The 14,543-nt window shown below is 50.7% G+C and overlaps 2 protein-coding genes across 3 annotated transcripts; one reads left to right on the top strand and one right to left on the bottom strand.

Annotated features, from left to right (window-relative positions):
- Positions 1-550: 550 nt before the first annotated feature.
- LOC123090805 (beta-glucosidase 7) lies at positions 551-4,226 on the top strand. Its single transcript, XM_044512145.1, has 11 exons — positions 551-1,122; positions 1,319-1,377; positions 1,751-1,826; positions 1,935-2,006; positions 2,134-2,221; positions 2,592-2,835; positions 2,926-3,041; positions 3,128-3,345; positions 3,444-3,475; positions 3,595-3,697; positions 3,818-4,226. The coding sequence occupies exons 1-11, from the start codon at positions 882-884 to the stop codon at positions 4,090-4,092; spliced, it is 1,524 nt and encodes a 507-aa protein (XP_044368080.1). The 5' UTR covers positions 551-881; the 3' UTR covers positions 4,093-4,226.
- A 3,804-nt stretch (positions 4,227-8,030) lies between these two features.
- LOC123090806 (eukaryotic peptide chain release factor subunit 1-3) lies at positions 8,031-11,401 on the bottom strand. Of its 2 annotated transcripts, none has more exons than XM_044512147.1 (3): positions 11,186-11,401; positions 8,451-9,877; positions 8,031-8,367 (listed from the first exon to the last, which is right to left on the bottom strand). In XM_044512147.1, the coding sequence occupies exon 2, from the start codon at positions 9,847-9,849 to the stop codon at positions 8,536-8,538; it is 1,314 nt and encodes a 437-aa protein (XP_044368082.1). In that variant the 5' UTR covers positions 9,850-9,877; positions 11,186-11,401; the 3' UTR covers positions 8,031-8,367; positions 8,451-8,535. The 2 variants fall into 2 exon arrangements, with proteins under 2 accessions (XP_044368082.1, XP_044368081.1); XM_044512146.1 differs by having other exon boundaries at positions 8,451-9,893; positions 11,186-11,326.
- Positions 11,402-14,543: the final 3,142 nt, after the last annotated feature.

The following is a 14,543-nucleotide window of genomic DNA, read 5'->3' as shown; positions in this document are numbered from 1 at the left end:
GGCTTGCGTACGCGGGCCGTAATTTTGTGCAAATCCGGTGCAAAACGAGCCCATGGGATGACGTTTTTTGATCGCAGGTGCTAAAAAGGGCTTGTGGGGGCACGGGTGGAGATGCTCTTAGCTCTGCTCCCTGACCACTTGACCATGTGCAAGTTTCAACAGCCGCATGTGTTCGATCTGTACCAACCTGCCTAGTGTACGCAGCACCGACTGGTGGCGGTCCAGCTCCGAGGTAAAACTTCGACGCCCGTAGTTTCCCGTGCATATGCCGGTTGACACCGAAGACCGAACGCACGCACGGACCGCGACATGTTCGCCGCTGCCATGTTCGAGGCTCGTACCTCCGCTATCCGCGCCATCCCATGATCCCATCCCACCCTCCACGCCACCACATGCCGCGTCACATGGCCGATCCCCGCCACCACATGCCGCGTCACATGGCCGATCCCCGGGGGAAGACCCGGCCACGTGACGCGCCCCGACAGGCGTGAACTGGCCACCATTAATCATTCTGGCCGGCCACGCCTCGTCACCCCTTCCTTCCTTCCTTCCTTCCTTCCTTCTCCACCGTGGGACACCGTGACCCACGCGGCGTTATCGCCGGCGCCCGGCCGTGTCAGCCAGCCACTGGAGCACCCACCACGTCCGTGCCGCCAGCCTCGACCACGCGCGCGCACCGCCAGAAAAGATGCCCTCCGCCCCGCCCCGCCCCACCGCGCCGGCAATTATTAGGACGCACGCGCCCACAAACACTGCTTGAAGAGCGTGCCGCTGCCCTGGCATTACTACTAGCGAGTAGTAGCGAGCTGCCAGTGGCCAGTGGGTGGGCGTGAACAGTGACCAAGCAAGAGTGTGGGGTCGGTCGGTCGGTCGGCGGCGAGATGGCCGCGAGGTTGGTGGTGCTGCTGCTGCTGCTCGCGCTGGTGGCGGCGTGCCATGGCGTGAGTGCTGCGGCCGCGGGGGCGTCGCCGCGCCGGCCCAACTGGCTGGGCGGGCTGAGCCGAGCGTCCTTCCCCAAGGGCTTCGTCTTCGGGACGGCCACGTCGGCGTACCAGGTGGAGGGCATGGCCAACGCCGGCGGCCGCGGGCCTTCCATCTGGGACGCCTTCGCCCACGTCCCAGGTGATTACCTCGTCTCTCTCCTCTCGTCTCGTCTGTCTCTTGCTTGGCACCAGCGAGTTACCAGCGGTCAGTGAGTCGTGTCAACTAAACGCTCGACTTAGAATCTTGAACTGAGATCCAAAGTGTGTTCTTCTTCTTCCTCCTCGACTTCATCCATCCACACTGACATTTTCTTTGTGTATGTTGCAACGAGCAGGAAACATTGCCGGAAATCAAAATGCAGACGTTACTACGGATCAGTATCATCGCTACAAGGTACTACCACCACATCCAAAATTACACTGCATAGATCACACTTCACAAAATTGGGGCACTTGACATCTTCCAGTGCAGTACTACTTTTTTTCTTTTTTTTTTTGAAACAGAGGCAAAAGCTTTGCCTCATTCATTAATTAAGAAGGAAACGGACAAGAGTTTGCAACACATTGTGAAAGAAAAGAAAAATGAAAAAATATTGTATCATGGTCATTACTCTCCCGGCATCAGAAGACCCACATTTTTTGCCCCGGCGGTGATCCAAAGCACCATATATGCATAGCTTTCTTTTGGGGAAACATTGATATTCACACCGCGACTGTCGAGAAAGAACTCCGAGGGCCTTACGATGTGTTCTTTTATGTTGCCACAGGAAGATGTTAATCTCATGAAAGGATTGAATTTCGATGCCTACCGGTTTTCTATCTCATGGTCCAGAATCTTCCCAGGTATTCTGAATTTGACTGCAACCGTAGCATTATACTAATATATAGCTCCAATATTATTCTGAATGAAACACAAGTGTTACCACCCTTATTCATCTTTGACTTGCGCAGATGGTGACGGAAAAGTTAACCAAGAAGGCGTCGCGTATTACAATAATCTGATAAACTACCTTCTTCAGAAAGGTGTAGCATATGACTAATCATCTATTTCCTTTTTTGCGTGGAACTAAGCGTCTATTTCAACCTGTGAAACTTCCATATGGGAACCTGAATACATTAATATCTGAATGTTTCCATGAAAACTGAGCAGGCATTACTCCTTATATCAATCTTTACCACTACGATCTCCCTCTGGCGCTTGAGAAGAAGTATGGAGGCTGGTTAAATGCAAAGACGGTGTAAGTCAAACTAATATTCTATCTTTCTATGTACTCATGTGTTACATCTACCTTCTCACTTTGGAGTACTTGTAGTTTGGAATTAGAAGCTAGCATAGATACTGAGAAAGCTAAAATGGTTTAGACAAATTACCAGTTACTCTGTGACTCTGTGTACAGTAATAATTGTCTAAAGTGACTTTGCGTATTGAGCATGAACATTATGCATGTGGAAGTTTTTGTATGTTTACCCGAAAGTAAAATGCACAACATACAAGCACTACATGTTTTTCTAGGTAAATACAGCATGCTATATCTCGTATGTACCTCTGATATGAAAGGTTGAAACAATGAGCAATGCATGACTATCTTCATAACATTTGTTCTGTAGGGGACTGTTTGCAGACTACGCTGATTTTTGTTTTAAGACCTTTGGCGATCGTGTAAAGCACTGGTTTACATTCAACGAACCAAGGATAGTTGCGCTTCTTGGTTACGACGTAGGGTCGAATCCTCCTCAGAGGTGCAGCAAATGCGCTGCCGGTGGGAACTCGGCAACAGAACCTTACATCGTTGCTCACAATTTTCTCTTAGCACATGGTTATGCAGTTGCAAGATACCGGACTAAGTATCAGGTATTTTTCTACTTGAATTATAAGAGTAAATCATACTATGCTCAGCTTTCAGGAGTATAGTATCTGAATAATTTTTTTAAAAAAATGTAGGCAGCTCAGAAGGGGAAGGTTGGAATAGTTCTGGACTTCAACTGGTACGAGGCTCTTACCAACTCAACTGAAGACCAAGCAGCAGCTCAAAGAGCCAGGGACTTCCATGTTGGCTGGTAAGCCCTCTGACAAAGCATTTCATCAGATAGATAAACAAAAATATATACCGATGCTTATGCCATCAACGTTGCGTTGGATGCAGGTTTGTCGACCCGCTAATAAACGGGCATTACCCACAGATAATGCAAGACCTTGTGAAAGAGAGGCTGCCCAGGTTCACTCCCAGTGAAGCTAAATTGCTCAAGGGCTCAGCAGACTACATCGGGATCAACCAGTACACGGCTAGCCTCATGAAGGGCCAGAAATTGCTGCAGCAGACGCCGACCAGCTACTCGGCCGATTGGCAGGTCACATATGCCTGTGAGTTTCTTGCCTCAAGCTCTAGGTTTTACATCATTGCGTTCCGATGAATTAATATTGTCGGTTCACCCTTTTAATCATCGCCGAAATCTTTGCAGTTGAGAGAAATGGCAAACCGATTGGACCAAAGGTATGTATGTAGTAGCTCTTAGCTGCAACCTTTTTCAGCTTCATTTTCTCAGACCATATTTGCACTGCTGAGTTCAAAATTGACATGATCAATCGTCGTCGATGCGTGAACTCTTGCAGGCGAATTCTAACTGGCTTTACATCGTCCCGTCGGGGATGTACGGATGCGTGCACTACCTCAGCCAGAAGTATGGAAACCCACCTATTGTCATAACTGAAAACGGTACTGGATAAATACTTGATCCATTTTTGAAGCTCCATATCATCTTTGCTAGGTTTCATGCCGCCTCTCGATCATCTTGTCATGCACATACCAACCTTATAATTACCATCATGTTGCCAGGAATGGATGAGCCGGGGGGCCTCACCCGGGAGCAGTACTTGCGGGACGCGACGAGGGTCCGGTTCTACCGGAGCTACCTCGGCGAGCTGAAGAAGGCCATCGATGGCGGCGCCAACGTCCTCGGCTACTTCGCGTGGTCTCTCCTCGACAACTTCGAGTGGAGCTCCGGCTACTCCTCCAAGTTCGGCATCGTGTACGTCGACTTCAGCAGCCCCACCCTGGACCGGCACCCCAAGGCGTCGGCCTACTGGTTCAGAGACCTTCTGCAGCACTGATATGTTGTCATCATCTTCATCATCTTGCTGAGTTTCTGCCTACTGTTGTTCGAATGGAACCATAATTCAGACTTGAGAGCATGTTTTGCTCTGCCAAATGAGAATAAAAGTTGCATGATATTTTGAGCGTTGCATTTCATGTGTTCTTGGGCGATCGGCAAATTTAGCCAGGTGAGAAAACACCCCAAAATTAGGGGGTGCGACCCATGGCCTAGAGGGGGGAAAACGAGCTCATTCGCCGCTGTCCGCTGTCTAAGTTTGCCTTCCTCCGCTGTGGCCTCCCTCAGCCCAAGGGAAGGATCACGGCGAAACATGCATGAGCGAGGCGCGCGCCACTTTGCATGCCAGCCTCCACCGCACACGTACGCGCAGCCCCATCTCCACGGTCCTAAGCTCCGCCGGCGCGCCACCGCCGTCGCAGCATCATCGTCGTTGTCGTCGCCGTTGTCATGGCCGCGGGGCCGGTCAAGATCGTGGTCCTCGCCGTCTTGATTGCCGCGGTGGTGGCGACCAGCTACTTCCTCCGGTACCAGTGCCCCCGCCTGCCGTCGCCGTTCCTGCCCGGCGGCGCCGCGCCGAAGCTGCTGATCGTGGTGACCAACGAGCAGCAGGTGGGGGAGGAGCTGGACATGGCGGACGGCAACGTGCAGCTGCTGTGCCACGGCTACAGCGAGCACAACCTGAGCGCGCCCGTGTGGTCGGAGCGGGCCGAGATCCCCAGCGCGGAGGAGGCGCGCATGTCGATTCCGGCGGTGCGCGGCGACGAGGTGTTCGAGGTGCTCTGCTCCTACCGCGGCGCCAACCTGTGCTGGGCGCACGGCGTGCGCATCTTCTGGAACCCCGGCCACGACCTGCTCCTCTGCAGGGAGGACGGCGGCGGGTGCAAGGTCAGGTTCCGGGAGGACGGCGGCGTCGAGAAGCAGTACGGGACGCTGGGCAGCAACCACGGGATGGAGACGCAGCCGCCGATGTTCCTCGGCTTCGCGCCGGACTTCGACAACGCCAGGGACGGCGGCTGCGCCTCCTCCAGCTGCGTCGGCAGGACCGTCAACAGGGTCATCGGCGAGGAGAGCTGCTGCGACGACTCCTGCGGCGGGTGGGAGAAGGCAAACCCAAAGATGTCATCCTGACCTGATGATCCTCCATTGTAGAATACCTTCCTGGTTTCCTTTTTCCTGTATGTATGATGATGGTGTAGAGCTCCAGCTGATTCCAGTATGATGTAGACTATGCAATGAGATACTGATTAATAGGAGAACAGACACACTTGAATTTGACATGAAAATGGCTTAGGGTTCCTCTGCCCCCGTCGGCGCTGCCGCTGGTCCGCCTCATCTTCGTTGATCCTCGGGCCATGGAGGCACGGTGGACCCCGGCCCTTGCCGGCGGGAGGGATTCTACTTTGTGTTTTAGGTGTTTTTTTCATGAGGCAAGGTGGCGGCGGCGGCTCCGTGAAGGTTGAATAAGGTTGACTGTCGAGAGACACCCCTTTCGTCACCCCCCACCCCCCCGCGTCGCTCCCGCGAGCGACGGGGGAACCCTAGCCGCCGCCGCTCCTACCTTCCTTCTCTCCTCGCCGCTGCCGAAGCTCGTTGGCGGGCAAAGCCCGGCTGGCAGCGGCGGCGGCGGGGCCTCCTCTCCTCTCCGAGCGGTGGTGGGCGGCGCAAGACGGCCTCGTAGTTTCGGGGCGCGGCGCTTCGTGGGGCGCAGCGGCACTGGTGGATGCTGCCCCGGCTTGGAGGGTTGCGTGGTGTGGCCGGCGGGGATGTGCTACCGGTGGCGGAGGCGGCGTGAGCCTGGCGGTTGCCGGGGGCCAAAACGGGATCCGATGGCTCTCCCTCGACAGGCGGCGTGGGGGCTGGCCACGACCTGGCATGGTCGTGGCGCTGGGAGTGGGCCGCGGCAACGCGCGGTGGGCTACTGCAGGGGTGCCGCGGCTGGCGGTGGTGCGATGGCCCCTTGGTGATGGGCGCTCGGGGGCCCTCTTTGGCGGCTGGATGCGGACAGGGCGGTGGACGGGTGGCTACTATTGCCCCGCATGGAGCTGGCTAGAGGCTGTGGTGGGGCATCAGGGGTGGCGTGTGGGGAGGTTGCGGGAGGGATGGGTGGTCCCTCTACCTGTCATCGACGCAGGGGGCGTCGGTCCGGATATGCTTTGATCCTCTTCTCCTCATTTCCCCCGCCTAGCACCTCCGAGCTCCAGATTGAGTTGTTCGGGGCAGTCTGGTCACCGGCGGCTCTTTTGATGCTTGGATTTTGCCGGTCGGTTCCAAGTTTGTTCCTTTGTTGGTTTCTGGAGCGTCGGGATGCAGGGCGGTGACCTGGTGGCTGGAGCGGCGTGCTCGTGGGCAGAGCTCGCGGCTCAGTTGCGGGCTAGTCTCTATGGCCGTGTGGGCAGCATGGCTGTTGGTGCTTGTCCATCGGTGGTTGTGATGCGACATTTGTCCCCGGGACTGGCCGCAACCTGTTCGGAGTTGGAGTGTGTTTATCGAGGTGAATACCTTGCCTGGCTTTCCCGGGCCGACGGAGGCGGCATCCGTGGACGTCATCTTCTTGAAGGCTCCGTCGTGGTTACTCCATGTCCTCCTAGGTGCCCCGGATGAAAATTGTGATCCTCTAGATCGGGTGGTGGCGGCACTTCGGTGACGTATCCTTCTTGAAGGCATCACCTTGGGGCTCATAGATTGACAACGTGCGGCTTGGTCTCTTCTCAGTGGCTTGTGCTCAGTTGAGTGCTCCCTCAATTTTCTAGTGAGGCTTAGTGTGTATCTGTTGTTTACTTGAACTTGTTGTGGGAGTGTTAGCTGCTTCTTAGCATCTTTGTATCTTACCTTGGGTGCTTGTGATGTTGTATCGCTCGTTGCAAGTTGGTTGTTGCTTTACATATAAAGCAGGGTGAAAACCTTTTTCGGTAAGGTTGAATAAGGTCTAGCGTTGTTGAAAGACGTGTGAAGATGTGTCTCTAGCAGATCTCGATCCATGTTGATCTTCAATGAATCTGCTTGGATCCGGTCTTCATTTTTACGCGATGCCTGGCGCATGTCTAATGCGTCCATGCCGTGATCCTCCCAGACGCCAGCCAGCTCAGCGGCCGTCCTCCCTGCTTGCCTCGCCACCCTCGCCGCTAGTGGTCGCCCTCGCAGCATACGTCCTCGCCGGTTCCAGCAGGACGCGGTCCCCCCTCTTAGCAAAACGCCGCATCTTGTAGCACGCAACACCTAGCCGCCGCCGTCGCAGGACGTCCATCGCAACACCACCGTGCCTCTGGCTGCAGCTCTCAGCATCATCGCTCCACACCAGGTTGAAGTTTTTTCTCACGCCGGTTGAAACTTTTGTGCACACCGGTTGAAGCTTTTTTCCAACAGGCTTGGTCGCTTTTGTTGTTAGTCGTAGCCTTTTCAGAGCGTGGTTTGCAGCTCTCTGGTCTCTCGGTTACAATCGTTTGTCGTTGCCGCCCACTTGTAGCAAAGAAGGTGATGTGGTCATAGCAAAAACCAACTGTGGTTCCAACTTGCTTATATGCAGCAAAAATCAACTGTGGTTCTAGCTCTTGCTTCGGCCGGTTGTAGCAAAAAGAAATTACTGCCTCCAACATCGTCGTCCACTCGCCGGTGTTGCAACCTTCGCCATGATTATCCATGGAGAAACTCATTGGCATGGTTGAAAAGAAAGAAAAAAAGCACTATGGGGCAGCACTTCCAAAGGTGGAGACGATGCGCTTCAGGATCGCACTAGTCTCACGCGGCCGGCCGAAGTTTCAGCCGGTCAGCTGCTTTTGGTGCTCTTTATACCGCAGGTGCAGATGATAAAATACTCCCTCCATCTCAAATGAGTTGACTTAGATTTGTCCAGACACATATACCTCCGTATCTAGATAAATCTAAAACAAATAATTTAGAACGGAGATAATAGATCGGAAGTTAAAAGACACACTAGAATGAATCCCAATTCAACCTTTCCCGCATGACAACAACAATAGGTAGCTTACAACAACTCAAATTCAGGCAGACATTTGCCATGTTCTACCACTAGGGCAGACAAGTTGCTAAATTGAACCATAGAGACAGACAGAGTCAGTTCAGCCAACAGCCAAGCAGGAGTTCCTGGGGAAAAAACATGGGCAAAACAGGAGGTAACAACCAAGGTTCAGTACATGAGTCATCATTGTGATTTAGGATAACATCTCGACGTTGTTTAATAGAGGAATTGCGATTGTATCGTCTCAGACTTCCAAAGCATAGTATGTAGCTGACCCGCGCCCATCATCCAATGGATCTGAAAATAGAACAGGAGAGCTTCAGAAATCATGGAGCAGACAATAGAATTACAAGCTAATTGCATATTGAGACGAAACTCACAGCTTCTTTGAGGTGCTCCGGAGCAAATAGTCGCGCCAAATTCAGATTTAACCGCGACTGCCTCAGGCATGTGATTGATTGGTTGCTAATCAGAGTCTTCATAGACACCCTCGTCGTCATCAAGATCATCAAAGGAGCGAATGTCCAGCTGATAGCGGAGGATGCCGCCAATGCCACCAAACCCTCTACAGAACTGCGAGCCCTCTTGAGATTTATTGGTAACAAACTCAAGGGTGCACCCAAACTTTTTGTATTCATTAGCAAACCATTCCAGAAGTGAGGTCTTCTCCTGGACTTCTAACTCAGCATTGGTAGATGGATCACGGAAGTTGCTCTGGTCGGCTTCACCTTCTTTGTTCAGATGCTTAATGATAATTTCTCCAGTTGCACTGTGCTTAAGCACAAACCGATTGACATCAAGGTTTTCCCACACCATCAAAGTTTCAACAGCACCCATTTCAAGAGCCTTCAGGGTGTCATCAACTCCAAAGACATACTTCCCAGTATCTTGACTAATCTCTTCAAAGTACTTCCCGATCAACTTCTTCTCTTGTATGAACTTCACATTTGCTAGAATTTCAGCTGATAACTCAATGGCCTGGTTGAAACCGCTCTCACCACCATATGAAACATCAACCACATTAAGTATCTTGCACTGAAGGCGCTGATCAAACATGTCAGATTGGCTCAGTTCTGTTTTAAAATCAGCAGAACCAGCCAATATTAGTCCTGCAACATTAGGCTGGCTGGTAGCTGGGTTGATGAAGAACTGAGTAGCAAGTTCAGCTGTTTTCCGAACATAATTGTGGCGCTTCTCCATCCGAAGGCGAGCAAAACGCAGAGCAGATTGCCCTCCTCTTCCATGCTTCTTGGGGAGATCCACACTGAACTTGTGAAGCACTTCACGAGTATTGCCACTAAGTGTGCCAAAAAGAGTTCCATTACCATCCATAATGATGAAGCCAAACTTGTCATCGGATTCCAAGAGCTCACTCAATGCTTCAGTGTGGAATTTATTGTCACAAAGGTACAAGGACGCATTGATGGGCTTGAATGGCTCAAAATCGATTGTAACCTTCTTTTCCTTGCCATCGTCAGTAACAATTGTTCCAGTGTAAAGAACTAGTCCATTTGGGGGAACCCTGTTATACAGCTTCAGCCTCTGCTGCGCTGAGGTGATGGCTCCCAAAACAGATTGACGATTGACTCTACTCTTTATGTTTGAAGCAGTACCATATTCATCACCCAACATCTTTGTCACACGCGAGACTTGATCACGTGGAGGCATAATCAGAGAGATCATGCTTGTGCCATTGCCTCTAGCAGACTCGAGTCCCTTGATCAGCTTCTTGATCTTCCACATCTCAATATTCTTGTCGGTTTCATGACTATCAGACATCTTGACAAAAGTTGGGTACTCAGTTCACCTGCGGAATACAGAAGCTACCAAGTGTAAGAAACGGTCAGAGTGATGTAAGTGATGGAGTCTTGACTTCAGATTTTGCATGGAAAAAAAAAGCGAGGCATTCAATGGAATACGACAACGTATGTCAACCTATTCCAGTAGCTGCACAGTCACTTTACTTGAACGCTGAAATAATTAAATCCATCCAACATGCGATCTACGTTAACTGGAAAAAAAATGGCAGGTAGCGAAGTGGATAACCACATAAGCTCTACAATTTAATCGAAAATGCCAGCAACGGTAAAAATACCATATATGAGTCGACCAATTCGGAAATAACCCAGGAATCACGTGAAAGCGAGCCATTCAATGCAATACGACAACGAATGTCAACCTATTCCAGTAGCCGCACGGTCACTTTAGTTAAACACTGAAAGAATTAAATCCAACATGCGATCTACGTTACCTGAAAAAAATGGCAGGTAGCGAAGTGGATAACCACATAAGCTCCACAATTTAATCAAAAATGCCAGCAACAGTAAAAATACCATATATGAGTCGACCGATTCGGAAATAACCCAGGAATCACGTGACAATTCTTTTTGAACGAAAAAAACAAAGCGAGCTCTGTGTATCATATCAAGTGAGAAACGTTACAACTTACAAAAAGCAGAAAGCGTGTGGCCTTCAAGGTCCTCAAGATCGATTCTAAACACACGCTACGTGGCAGTTACGTGCGCACCGCCATGCAACGTCCGGCTTCGAAAAACCTCCAAAAAGCTCAAGATCCAGAAGATCTAGAACTGCAGGCTACTTCTTACTACTACACAGCAATAACGAATAGCGTGTGCTCGAGAACAGGGAATACGATAGACCAAGCCTCCACCAACATACACATAGAACTGTACCACTGTGAGTCAATTCTAATCTAGAAGGTGCTTCTCATCGAACATAGCCTCAAATCTAGCCAGCGTCCAGGCAAGATAATACTTAAGCGATGTAAATATAGGACCGATGAGACACAAACCGATGAGAACATGCGTATGCAAAGGGGATGGGGTACAAGATGACGGTCGCTACCAATCCGCAGAGGCAGAAACGCGAAGAACAAAAACCCTAATAAGCAACTAATCCGGCCAGATCTCTAAGCGTGGTAGAGCTAAGAACAACGCCGCAGCAAAACGGAAGCCTGGCCGAATCTAAGCCCGGAGCCGGCTGCAGGGGGACGGATCTAGGGTTCTATACGGCGTGGCGGCGCGCGCCACGCCCCAAATCTAAGTCCAAGTTCTTGGGTTCAAGTAATCCGACCGTGGATGACTGGACGGCATACCTCAGGAGTCGATGCCGGGGATTGCGGACGGGGTGGGGCGACGAGGTGGAACGGCGACGGCGGCGGCGGCGGCGGGCGGAGGGGGGCTGTGTGTGTGGGAAGGGAGGCGTCGGCGTTGACGCTAAAGCCACGGCACAGCACAGCGGCGATGGACTCCAGACGGATTTTAGAGCGCTGGGTCGGGTCGGGTTGGAGCTTTGGGTAGGGCCAGGAAAGTAGCAGGCCGGGCCGGGCCGGGCTCGGGGGAGGGGGTTCGATCAGTCGACACCGGCGAGAGCAACTTCAAATTATGTTCTTCTAAAAAAAAAAGAAATTCAAATTATGTCGCCATTTCTTCCTTTTTTTTGAGACAATTTTTTTGCGAGAAAACTTCCAATCTATTCATCAAATATCGAGGTAGTACAAAGAACACCAGAAGTAAGAATTACATCTAGGTCCGTTGACCACCTAGCGACGACTACAAGTATAGGAGCGAGCCGAAGGCCCGCCGCCGTCATCGCCCCTCCCTCAGCGGAGCCGGACAAACATTGTTGTACTCCCTCCGTCCCAAAATAAGTGTCTCAATACAAAGTTGTACTAGGCTTGAGACACTTATTTTGGGACGGAGGGAGTAGTAGACAGTCGGTAAGTCGTCGTGCTACGTCCCCATAGGACCAGCGCATTAGAACAGCAACCCGTCGTCGATGAAGAGAATCCTAGATCGAAAGAATCCAACCTGCAGACATGTAGACGCAAACGAACGAAGACCGGAGCCAAGCGGATCCGCCGAAGACAAACGTCGATCGGATCCCACGAGATCTCCGGAGACACACCTCCACACGCCATCCGACGGTGCTAGAAGCATCGCCAAGACGGGGGCTAGGCGGGGAGGACCTTATTCCATCTTCAAGAAGCCGCCTCCGCCTCGTCTTCTTGAGCATATGGCACAAACCCTAACAAAACTCCAAAAAAACACCTAAAAGCGGAGCCCTCCCGCCGTCAAGGACTGGGATCAACCGCGCCTCCATGATCCAAGGACCATAGGAGATGAGGCGGACCAACGACGACGCCGGCGAGTGGCGGGGAAATCCTAGTTGAGAGATCCTAGGAAGAAGGAGTGAAGGGGTAGTTGAGACAAAATATGTCGCCATTCTTCCTTTCATCTCTCTCGTTTAGGGATTTATAAGCTTAAACCCTACTCCAACTCCTCTTTCATCTTGGGGTCTCTTCATCCACACTATATTTCTGCCAAATGTGTAGGGGGCAACTATAAGGGCTCTCCATTCCTTCCTGAATCCCGTTGGTTGGTATATATCGTTGTCCCCCGTTATCCACTGATGGTGGACAACCGTCGTTTCTTGTCGCAGTCCGCCACCTCCCGCCATCACTTGTAATGTTTCACCACCAATGAGTTTTTATTTTGTCTTTTTCATGGGAAAAAGAGAAGAAGAATAAATTTGTGAAGTGAGATGGGGGGGGGGGGGGTTAGGAGGATATCATTGTAATGCCACTAAAAAAAATAGAGACTATTTTGGGAGCCCCCCACCCCCCAAAAAAAGTATTTAGGGTGGAGGGGAGAAGTTTCGGGGCTATGGCTTCGAGTTGCTCCAAACAACCCAATGTTGTTTACTCGTTACAATGTGTATCTATATGGAGTACAAAAAAAGGAACTTCTTTGCATGGGTGGAGTACAAAAAATTACTGGTATAGTCATATTTGTATCCAAGTATTATCCACCCTGCATAAAATATGGCATTGAGAATATAATTAAGATATGATTTGAGAAAGATAGATTACTTAAACACATCAAAACAACCTTGCCGTTCAGGGCCGGTCCTGGGGTTTTAGGGGCCCAGGGCGAAACTAAATGTCGGGGCCCCTTATAGAGTATGTCGCGGGGACCAACCTTATGGTTATTTCCCTCTTTTTTCGATCGTCCAGGGTTTAACCTTGCACCCGGTGCGGCACATAATTGTTTAAAAAAAATGAGGAGGCAGGATTAAAGGTGCGATCAAATATGACGTGTTTCCAAAAAAAGTGTTACCATATTATGCAAAAATCATGAATTGGTTTATTTCTTGGACGAGTGTTTGCATTTCTGCGCTACAAAAACATATGCTATGCAATCAGTTTAATCAGAGAAGCATATGTACATTACAATTAGCACCCAAGGTAGTGACTCTTAGACATGGTATGAAATTGGCATTTTGTATATGTTTTCTGCAAGCATCACACAAGATAAAATAGATATATCCTCAGTAATTAAAGTACCCGATAAATTTTATTAAAAATGAAATCAATAATATGCATCGCTAGGAAACCCAGTCAATCAATTATCAATGCCCTATTATACCGGTGAAAACGAAATATTGATTATTTTTTATAATCTATTTTTGATTATCATAGTAAAGTCGCTACTCGCTAGGGTAGGTACCTTCTAAAAAAATCAGCTTCTAGTCTCTCGGCGTAGGGATCGGTGATGGGGCATCTCCAGATCTCTGGCTGAAGCTTCACCGGGCACATGTGCGCTAGGTCGTCCGCCGTTGTACTTGCGGTGAGGGCGTGGCGAGGACTACCGATCCGGCGAGGGCGTGGCTTGACCCGGGAGGCGATAAGGCAAAAACGCATCCGCGGAAGCCGCCGCCATCGTGCCTCGTGGGTGAGGTCGATCGTAACAGATGCGTCGCTCTGTGCGCCATCGCTGCTGTTTTCTGAACTAGGCCGTGTGATTTCTGTACGCAGTATCTTGGGCCTGCATGGTCGTTTATTTTTCTTTCAGTGCACGTAGCAGCAGGCCAACGTAACACACATAAACACACATCCCTGGGTGGGGGCCCCTTCGTTCCGGGGGCCCGGGGCGGGCGCCCCCCCTGCCCCCCCTCAGGGCCGGGCCTATTGCCGTTAGAGCGATCCCGATTGCAAACTGTGGGTCGACGATTCCTGCCAACTCTTCTGGACGGCGAGGTTAGGGTTTCTCACCGTGCATAGGTAACGGCGAGATTTGGTGTCAGGTTCTTCAGATCAATTCAATGATTTAACGACGATGATTGTGGCTCTAAAGCGTTGCCCATTAGGAGCACATGCATGAAGACTTTAGTGCTATCGTTGACAAGATTAGGCCGACTCTGGTATGAGAGCAGCGACAACAACGGTCGTTCGGTGGTTCATAGACCTCGATGTAATTTTTATTATGTTTGAGGTGCTTTGTAACAAAAAAAAAACTCGCATTATAGTTTTCCCCACATTTTTACATGCTCAGACTTTGACAAAACTTGAAAAAATCATAACAGCGCTTGCACGTACACTATCCAACAGAAAGGGCCCATGCATTTGGTGCTTACATACCAGTTCACTGGAAAGGCTCCATGCCACTACCATG

Source organism: Triticum aestivum, chromosome 4B, assembly GCF_018294505.1.
Source record: "Triticum aestivum cultivar Chinese Spring chromosome 4B, IWGSC CS RefSeq v2.1, whole genome shotgun sequence".
Taxonomy (NCBI): domain Eukaryota; kingdom Viridiplantae; phylum Streptophyta; class Magnoliopsida; order Poales; family Poaceae; genus Triticum; species Triticum aestivum.
The sequence above is the reverse complement of the archived record's forward strand: the minus strand, read 5'-3'. Positions and strand labels throughout refer to the sequence as shown.